The 10,381-nt window shown below is 36.7% G+C and overlaps 2 protein-coding genes and 1 pseudogene across 3 annotated transcripts in view; 2 read left to right on the forward strand and 1 right to left on the reverse strand.

Annotated features, from left to right (window-relative positions):
* The window catches only part of LOC101294434, a pseudogene marked incomplete at its 5' end in the record, with an annotated part of 5,727 nt that extends 809 nt beyond the window's left edge, over positions 1-4,918 (forward strand). Inside the window, 8 exons of the transcript XR_184139.1 lie at positions 324-430; positions 3,094-3,208; positions 3,304-3,388; positions 3,767-3,972; positions 4,149-4,217; positions 4,315-4,422; positions 4,517-4,634; positions 4,843-4,918. The product of XR_184139.1 is annotated as a T-complex protein 1 subunit zeta-like (transcript). The remainder of the gene's footprint in view (positions 1-323; positions 431-3,093; positions 3,209-3,303; positions 3,389-3,766; positions 3,973-4,148; positions 4,218-4,314; positions 4,423-4,516; positions 4,635-4,842) is intronic.
* Positions 4,919-6,126: 1,208 nt separating this feature from the next.
* LOC101307450 (costars family protein-like) lies at positions 6,127-8,367 on the forward strand. The gene is made up of 2 exons (XM_004290357.1): positions 6,127-6,251; positions 8,070-8,367. The coding sequence occupies exons 1-2, from the start codon at positions 6,171-6,173 to the stop codon at positions 8,274-8,276; spliced, it is 288 nt and encodes a 95-aa protein (XP_004290405.1). The 5' UTR covers positions 6,127-6,170; the 3' UTR covers positions 8,277-8,367.
* A 1,039-nt stretch (positions 8,368-9,406) lies between these two features.
* LOC101294730 lies at positions 9,407-9,859 on the reverse strand. The gene has a single exon (XM_004292425.1). It carries the CDS (start codon positions 9,857-9,859, stop codon positions 9,407-9,409), a length of 453 nt encoding a protein of 150 aa, XP_004292473.1.
* Between the last annotated feature and the right edge of the window lie 522 nt (positions 9,860-10,381).

The raw sequence follows: 10,381 nt of genomic DNA on the forward strand, positions 1-10,381 counted from the left end.
GTTTTGATGATGTGGTTATGTCACATCAGCTGCCACCTAAGATGGGTTCTAGGTGGTTCACCAAAAAAGTTGTTCACCTATCATTACTCTAAAATCTTATAACTCAACCTCTAAGATTTTCTTTTGATCTTTACCATTGGGTGTAGTTCCATTGTTTTTTATATTATTATTATTTTTTTCATTCCAAGATTCAATGATGGAATTGAGAGTCATATTAACTTTTATTTTTTATTGTTGGGTATGCTTTGTCAGCGCTATGTATATGGGATAAAAGTATTTGTCATTATTCTGCAGTTTCTCTGTTAACATATGTCTTATTCTAGGTTCAGGGTCTTGTCATTGATCATGGTTCTAGGCATCCTGATATGAAGTGACAAGTAGAAAACTGTTATGTCTTGACAACCAATGTATCTGTGGAGTATGAGAAAAGGTAAACATGAAGAAGTTTGGTTGAAAAGAATGTAACGCCCCCAAATCTTATTTTTACTAATTTACTGTCATTTGAACGGTAAATGATTATCGTTTTCATTTTCAATTATTTTTTTTAAGTTTTTAGTGGATCAAATGTTGACTTTTTATTTATTTGAAATTTGAGGAATCGGTCTTTATCAAAGTTGTAGAGGACGGTGATACGATTTCATTGACACGCGACGCTCACATATTTGAGTCCGCTTAAGAGAGCTAGGTCTGTAGAAGTTTAAGAAACCGTTGGAATAGAAAGGTAAAAAGGTAATTTACTCTCGGGTTAGTATATAAATGGTAGAACTCTAGAAAGGGGGGGAACCCTCTAGGAAGACAGAATTTTCGGGTCGAGTCGACCCGGTCTGAAAACCGGACTATATTTCCGCCGTCAGGCCGCCCTAGGGCGCGGCACCGGCGTCGTTCGGCGCACCTCGCCCTCCTCGACCTCCGCCCGACCTTCAAGTCCATCAGTTCTTGCTCAGAGCAACGATTTGAAGAGAAGATCAAGAACCCAGTCAAATCGGGTGACCCGATCGGTTCTCCTTTCTCCGGTCGACCCCGGCAGCTCCACCACCCACGTTTTGAAGGTCTCCTCTCGTATATCAATCTCTCAAAAGGAAGTAAGCCGATTCAAAACGTGGAAGGAGAATCGAAGGAAAGAAATTTCGAATCCTAGAGTTTTGATCTAATCGGTCTCAAGGTAGTTTTTCTGACTTTTTACTTTGAATTGGTGTTTGTGATAGTTACGGAAGTTGCAGTGGGTGTTGAGAGGAACGATTTGGTGTATAGTTTGTAGCTAGAATCGGTGATCGGCCGTGGAGACCGACCGCCACTGCCGGCGGCGCGTGAGGCGCGTGCGGCCTCTTCAGGTGAGCCGAATTAGCTTGTTAGGTAGGGTTCGTAACAATGAACCCATCAGTATATGATCTACCAATTTTGGTGATCGTATGACTTACTCGGAAGTTTCCAAAATGTGAACATTGGTTTGTTTATAAGGTGAACGAACCGTATATCTTGTTTTGGTAAGAGATAGGAGAGCATTGGGGGTTGTTGGGAATTTTATACTTGTGATGATCATATTGGGTAGATTCTATCCAACGTGGAATCGGTAGTTTTGGATTTTTAGCTTAGATTATAAGAAATGTCTTCGATAAATTTAGTTTTGGTTAGACTCTATATTATGGTACGAATAATGGTGGAGATATCTTGTTGGGTGAGTGGACATTTTGGTTTTTATTAAATATGCATGCATGACTCTATAAGTTATCGTTATTATTTTTATCGAGCTTATATATTATAATTTTGGCTTATGACTTGGATCGGAAATTATTTAAAATCGTTAATGATTTATGGATTTGAGCTCGGATTATTAATTTGGTATTTGAGTTTGGATATTCTTTATGATTTCCGGATTTCATTATTGTTGTTTTATTTGTTGACTTTGAGATTTATAAAAGATTACCGAAAATGGAATTTTCGGTAGTTCTCCATCATAATTTCCTCGTTTAGTTGTGGCATAATGATCTTGACATTGAGAATATTTTAGCGAGTATTTCGGGTGGAGATATTATATATGATTTATACTTGATAATGAAATTTTGCTTATAATTATAAATTTGAGAATATTTTGACATGTGAGACACGTCATTGAGTTTTATTCTATTTTCTTATGATAATTTCCATGTACGGTTGGGAACCGTACTCGTATCTGCATTTGCACCAAATTGGGGAAGTTTTATGGATTCAGTTGTTTTCGTATAATTTTACTCACCATACTAGGGTCGCTCTTATTCATTGCTAGCAAGCCATTATTAGCGGTCTTCATCATAGTGAGTTGAGCGCTTAGCGTGGGACGCTACTAGAGCCTGGGAGGCTCCTACGAACCAATGGGATTGGTTCATCACTTCTATTTTTAGAAGCATTATTGGTTGAGATTGATTGTTGACTTGTGATTTGAGATATATATATTGATCGAGCATACTAATTATGAAATGTGGAATTGTTGAGTTATTTAGTGCGGTAGAGTTGTTAATGTAAATATAATAACTTGACCCCTGTCGTTGATATAGTGGGTGGGTGGTTGTGGATATGAAGAGCTAACAGCTCCAGGGGTTGAGTTGATATGTTTAACCTATTATGTACATGGTAGATTTTATAAGTTATAAATTATGGCTACAAGTGTTGAGGATGTAGATCGTTGTTATACAAGTGTTTTTATGAGTTTCTTTGCAGGTTAGGGTTGTCCACTTTTAGGGGAAGTTCTGTCGAATTTTCGGTAGAATTTTCCTTTAGAGGTGGTCCCCGCAAGACCTTCTCCGGTTTCGGGATGAAATTCAGGACGGGTCTTGTCAAAGAAACTTGTGTAAATTTCAGTGATAATAATTTTTCCAAATGTTTCTAAAATGGTGGAAACAGTATTTGTATATGGAGCTCTTTATACTTTTGTAACAAACTAGTTATCTGTGAGCAAAAACCATTGTCTTGAGAGTGTTTTGTTTTGCTTTGTGCTTGCATTATCACTTTCACCTTTTTGAGCTTGTGAACAAGATAGTACTCCTTTGTGCAGCTAGCATCTTCTGTTCTCATAATTATGCTTTTTGTTCATTATGGAATTGATGATTTTCTTCTCAGTGAAGTGAACTCTGGATTTTTCTATTCAAATGCAGAGCAGAGAGAAGCAATGGTTTTAGCTAAAAGGCGTCAGGTTGATGAGAGAGTTAGAAAGATTATTGAGCTGAAAAATAAGGTAGAGTGTTATAATGGATGCTGCATTCAAATTGTTGATGCAGCACGAGCATTACTGGACATGCTGAGATGTTTTCTATGTTTTATGACTTGCAGGTTTGTTCTGGTAATGACAATAATTTTGTCGTTATCAATCAGAAGGGAATTGATCCCCCATCTCTGGACCTTCTGGCAAGGGCCAGGGGTAGGCATGAATCATTGTGAATATTTTCCATTATTTTTATTTATTTCCTTCTGTCAATTTCTGAATTGGTTGTTTGACTAAAAAATGTATCATTTAGTAAAATCTGTGCACTTACATTGGAGTCGATACTACCAGGCATTTTAACAATTTTCTGAATGTCAGTGTGAATTTTAATATACGACATGCTGAAAAGCCAGTGTTAGCTAGTTGTAGAACTTCTAGGAATACCGTATCAAAATAATGTTTATAAAGTCTGGTCATATTGGTTTTGTCAAGCCACGAATACAGCAGTGCTTTGGTGTTCTGTTATGAACTAGCTATACTTGTGTGCAGTTTAATTCTTTTGTTCAACCTTTTCCTAACCCCTGAATTTGTAGATTATTTCTCTGAGAAGAGCAAAGAGGAGAAATATGGAACGGTTGGTTTTGGCTTGTGGAGGGGAGGCTGTGAATTCTGTAGATGATTTAACTCCTGATTGCCTTGGCTGGGCTGGACTTGTATACAAGCATGTCCTTGGTGAAGAGAAGTATACATTTGTCGAAAATGTGAAGAACCCTCATTAAGATGAAGCTGTAATCTTGGTACGTTTTTTATATATTAGAAAATCATATGATATTGCAACCATATTCTTTTCTTTCCCTTTTTCTATTGAATCATAATCTTCACTCAGTTTATATACTATGGAAGCAAATTGTGGCTTCTGGTGTATATTATTTCAGACATTGATGACTTGTGCATTCTTTCATTTGTGACTCAGGGTGCTGGAGCTTTTGAAGTTGCAGCGAGACAATATCTGATAAATGAAGTGAAGAAAACTGTTCAAGGGGTAATCAATCGTCTTCTTTCCTCGTAGAAAATTCTTCTAAGCTCTTCTATATATTTTCTATGTCTATCTCTTTCTCATGTTGGGAAACTTGAAACAGCGAGCTCAACTTGGTGTTGAAGCTTTTGCTTACACTCTCCTTGTGGTACCCAAGACACTAGCTGAGAATGCTGGCCTTGACACACAAGATGTGATAATTTCTCTCAAGGTATACCTCTTGAATTTTTCTTTTGGCCATTTTTTGTGTTGATTGAAAAATAATCACATCCGTGCTTTGTTGTGCCATGTCTATGCTTGTTCAGGGAGAGCATGAGCGTGAAACATTGTCGGACTAAATCATCACACTGGGGAACCCATTGACCCACAAATGGAGGGGATCTTCGACAACTACTCTGTGAAGCGGCAGATTATAAACTCGGGGTCAGATATAGCAACTCATTACTTGACAAATATCAATATTTTGGGAAGACTAAGCCAATAATCATTATTGTTGCACTTTCTTAGGAAATAAAAAGATTTATGTAACTAACAGATGTTTGTACTGCCAATAATCATTAATTCATTATTGTTGCACTTAGGAAATAAAAATATTTATGTAACTAACAGATGTTTGTGCTGCACCATGCAGGCCTGTAATTACATCTCAGTTGTTGTTGGTGAATGAAGTGATCCGTGCTGGGCGCAACATGGGGAAGCCGACTTAGCATCAGATTGTCTTTTTGCTTTTATAACTACTGTGATGTAACACTTCAACTGCAATTATGAGAATTTTGTGTAGCATACCCTCTAGTTTGTTTGGCTGAAACGTTGTGGTGTTTTTCTCAACCAGATAGAGAATTTTATATTTTAGTTGAACATCTGGTATGGAATATACAAGTACCCCGTAGAAATTTTGAATTGATAGGCATTGTGCCAAAGAGTGCCTAATGATGATCTTTCCTGCACTGTTGATTAACCCTTATAAGCTAAACCCCAAATTTAGCTAAAGAATGCTCTAACCATAATCTATGTTTCAATTACCCAAAAAAAAAAAAAAAAAAAAATTTAAGCTTGAAAGATTTGGAAAACCAAATTTGCCACAATGAAGTGGTAAGTTGAGGCCATGTTTGGCTCACATATTTTAAGAATTAGGAAGGAAAGTTGTTCCTTCGCTTTGTTTGGAGGACATACACTTTGGGAACCATGTTTCTTACAAATGGGAGATCATGGGCGGAAGATTGTTCCTTTCATAACCCATAAATCATTACCAATTCCCAACATTAATTGTGCAGTGATTATATTACATAAAAACATTTATGTTGTTGATGAAAATAATTCTTGAAATTTTTATTTAAAATGTTTCATGGGATTTCTTAACTATAGTCGTTAAGTTTGTAGGAGTGTGGTACTCTTCCTTCCTTTCTGGGTAGGTTTAATGAGGCAACTTAGACTCCTTGATGTAGTTTCTTTTACAATGAATGAACAAGTTATTTCTTTGATCAAAAAAAAAAAAAAATATAGTCTAGTGGTTCTTGCCTAATTGGGTGTGCTTCTGATTTCCAATCTAGGTTCGAACCACGACATTATCATAAGTGGTGGACATCCCAAATCGGATCTTCGGACTGGTTGTGGGAACCTAACATGGACCATAGAGACGTGTAACACAATCCTACCATATTCGATATTTCAAACAGAAAATCTATCTAAAATGATGATTATAAATGATTTTAATTTCAAAAACTCAATACCAAATTAGACTTCAGCAAAATATTCTCTTACAAAATTCACACTCAAACAAATAGCAAAAAAAAAGAGGTGTGTATAGCTGTAGTATAGCACCACCATACCTTTTTCAAGTAGGGATTTTAAAATAAATATTAAAAAAAAAAATAGTCTACGAGCAGGCGACGTTACTGTGTGCCGTGAGGAGGCTCTTATATAAAAAGGTTAAGGTCGAAGAAGAGGTCGAGCGAAGCCATGAATGTAGAAGAAGAGGTCGAGCGTCTCAAGGAAGAAATCAAAAGGCTTGGCAAGGTCCAAGCCGATGGTTCTTACAAGGTAATCTCCCACTCTCCTTTCCATTTCCATCGCTTCTGTGTTTTCCGATTCATTTGTTTCTCTCAGTTTCGCTATTTCACTGTTGGACCCAGTTTCCTAGACGCTTTGATAATTACTCTGATCTTTCATCTGGATCTATAATAGTTTCACTTATTGGATCTCTGTCTTGTTTTTGGATTAGTTGCAGTGTGAAATGTGTGCTGCTTCTTCGTGTTTCGCTTCCTTTTTTTCTTGTTTCATGTGATCTATTAACTGTATGGTGAATATAGGCAGACAGCTGATTAACTGTTCAGGTGATCTAATTGATCTGTTGTTTCTTGTGATGTTGGGTAAGATAGGAAATCAGAGGAATTGTCGCATAAGTGACTAACTATTCTTTGACTGGTACACAATGTCTGAGAAGATTGAAAGATCCTTATCAAGCCTAACTGACTTGATACAATCTCTCTAAAGATATTGACTGCTACAATCTAATCATATTTTAACAGCGATAGGTAGAGTAACTAATGATCTCGCTATGTAACTTGGACATTTAATGAGTTACTTTGACTTGACATCGTAGCTCCACCATGGCAAGGTGAGAGGCTCCTGTGTTACTTTCCTTGGACAGTTGTAGTATTACTGCAACTATAGTTGCTTATCCTGCTGAGCTTTATACTTTTGTTGGATATATGAAAATCTCGATTTATATAATTTTGAGGTAGAGTGAAATACAAAGACATCATACGGTCAAAATTCCATTACATGTAGAGAAGACACAATGATAAAGATGTATGAAACTTTTCATCTTTGTGCTTAAGGAAAGTATATAACTGGCTGGATAACCAGCCCTATCTCCACCAGTAAATTCACATCAAGTACATTCATTAAATCCATAATGTAACGGGTCAGGGAGAGTGTGACCAACAGAGTGTCTTGAGCTTCCCAAGCCTATTACTAAGAAAGATCACTTGGATCTTTCATGGAAAATAAGGATCCAAGTTGGCTATAAATTGGACATATGTTGAACTCTCCCATATGTAGAATATCATCTACATAGACTGAGTCTCAGTATAATAACCTGGCCTTGGATCAATCTATATGTCACCATCCTTATGTTTGAACCTCTATACACACTTAGAGAGTTAGTGTCACCAGCCTTATGTTTCCATGTACCAGTTCTCTGTAGATCATTAAATTTGACTTCCATAGTTTCTTTGCACATCTATTGCATGGGTTGTTGGAGTGCTTAAAAATGGTGGAAATAGAGATGAATAGATCAGTTCTCTGTTATCTTTTGTGGTCAGGATTGTGTCTAGCACTTAAAGCTAATGCATACTCATTATACTCATGTTGGAAGGGTAAAGCGCCCTTTTTCAAATTGTTTTTCTTTGTTTTTATTTTATTTTTTATTATTGAGTTGATGATTATGGAAGGCCAAACACAGAAGATTTACTTTTTCTCTTTATGCCAAATAAAGACATAACTGATAAATGCCTCAATAGGGTAGAAAAGTTGATGGGATAATGCTAGTGAATAAATTCATGCTAGAAACATGCAGACACACAAATGAAAGATTTAAGGTGGCACCTTGGAAGCTCAAGGCGAACTACAGGAAAAAATGTTTTCCAAATTTTGATACCTTGGACAGTATTCTTGTTGCATTAATAAGGTCAAGTGAGAGATATTTCTTTGTCTGAAGTTACATTACTGAGTCTTTGCTTTATCTACCAATATCATTTATTAACATAATTGCAACATGTTTCTTTGCAATACCTTAATCTTCAATATTTTGATACCCTTTCTCTATCTTCTTATGAACTTGGTTGTTCTCTGTAGGTCACATTTGGTGTGTTATTTAATGATGATAGATGCGCAAACATATTTGAAGCTTTGGTTGGAACACTAAGAGCTGCGAAGAGGAGGAAACTTCTCACATATGAAGGTGAGCTTCTGCTACAAGGAGTTCATGACAATGTGGAAATCATACTCAAACCCACCCCAACAGCAGCAACTGATGTAACTAATGCAGGCGAGAAGAGTTAGAAGGATTATGTAATTGTTTCGATTCAAGTTTGTATTATAAACATATGTCATGCTTTGTGGGGACAGATGCTGGAAATTACTTTTTAGAACCATATGCTCTACCATATTCTTAATAAACTATTATTCCTGTTATGTGAAAGCGGCCATTCAAGAACGTGACCTCAACTGAAACCAGAGTTAAAAGAGCAGAGGTTTAATAGTCATTAATTGATCACTGCTCCTTCTGCCACTATGGTGTATCATAGGTGCAAACGGCATTTAAATACCGACAGTTCATTCTTACTTCTTTGAGGGTAGAAATGCGCAGTAACTTTTCTGTGCTACAATTCAAATTTAAGTGTCTTCCATCTCTTTATGTTCTACATGTTTTCTGCAACTATGCATAGTAAATATCAAACTACATTTTCAAAATGCTTCCTTGTAACTGGGTTCATCAATTGCAAACTCTAATAATTTTTTCTTTTGCGGTATCGTTTTTCGTTCATTTAGGCCATGCCAACACAGCCACCGTAATAAATCAGGCCTAGAAGCTAGTTCTTTCAAACCTTGAATTCTTATTCAAGAATGAGTTGGGAAAGCCAACATAAAGATTTGATTTTGACCTCGTATAGCCGGTGCTGCAGTTGCCTGCGCTTAGGGCTGTCGTCCAGGGGCTCCAAGGGTTTTTAAAATAAAAATAAATAAATAAATAAACAAAAACAAAAACCAAAAGGCAGTGCTTTGTTTGCTGAGGCCTCGAATCAAGCTTTTATTGCGGAGTCATTATGAGAAGATATGAGAAAAACCCATATAGGACTAGGAGATCTGGATTCGGGAAACTATACAATGATGAGAATGCCCTTGTCCAAACTCGAAACCTAATGATAAGTAGTACTCTTTCGCCAAAAACGAAAAACCTAGTTAGTACTCGGAGTAAAACTCGTGCTATAAAAATAAGTATACGATCTGTTCTCTTGTAAATAGTGATCCGATAAGGCTTCATACAGGTAAACCTCTATATCAAGTATTAAATTAAGAAGTCCTAATGTGTTTTCATACATTGAAATGAGGGTTTTTTTTTTTTTCCAATACAAGAAGAAAACAAAACTAAAGAATAAAGTCGCGAGTAATTCCCCTTCCCAGCTGATCCATCAGCTAGGGACACAGAAATGGGAAACAGTGGAACCATACAACAGGTGTAGAATGCGTGTGGCCATAACTAGCAAGTTGATCAGCAAAAAATTGGCCTCTCTGAAAATGTGTCGAAAAACTATGGAGTGACATTGCTGTGCCAGGGTAAGGATATCAGAAACCAGGGTCTTAATGCGCCAAGGAACCTCTGCTTTGCCGGTTAAGCTATCCACCAACAGTTTGGAGTCTCCATCTACAATCACGTTCTTTAAATGATTTAAACATACTATGTGAAGACCATCTCTAAGTGTCGTTGCTTCAGCCACAAGGACACTGGCGTCTCCAATTTGCTTACATGCTGAAATCATAGGATTCCCACGATCATCCCGGATAGTAAAACCTATAGCTGTGCTTCCATTACGAACAAAACCATCGAAATTGAGTTTAACACTTCCTTGATCTGGCTTTTCCATCGTGTGTGCTGATCTCTAATTACTCGTGTTCTTGGGACATATGCCTATTAGCTTCAGAGTAAGTGGCACCAACTGTAACTGCTCTAAAGTAAGTGTCATTTGGAGCAGGAGTAATTTGTCAGAAAATGAACTGGTTACGTGTCGTCCAAATAGACCATAAGATAAGCAGAGAAAGAGAAGTAACCTCTGGGGAAACTTGGAATGAGGTTTGCAGAGAAATGAAATGAACTCCTTGTAGCAGAAGCTCACCCAGAGAAGTAACCATGTCTAGGATCAGGTAATGTACGTGGTTCATCTGTATCTATTTATACAACTTCTGAACATTTGGGAATTTTCAAAAGATACAAATAACATCTTTAACAAAATTTTGACAATAAACGAGTTCAACTTCAAGTTCCTTGTAGTAAAGATCAACTGCATTTCTCCTCTTATCTTAGGACCGTTTGTCGATGAAAACGACAAAACGTTTTTGGAAAGATAAATATATATATATATATATATATATATATATATATATAACGT

This window comes from Fragaria vesca, linkage group LG2 (assembly GCF_000184155.1).
Source record: "Fragaria vesca subsp. vesca linkage group LG2, FraVesHawaii_1.0, whole genome shotgun sequence".
In the NCBI taxonomy this organism is placed as follows: Eukaryota; Viridiplantae; Streptophyta; class Magnoliopsida; order Rosales; family Rosaceae; genus Fragaria; species Fragaria vesca.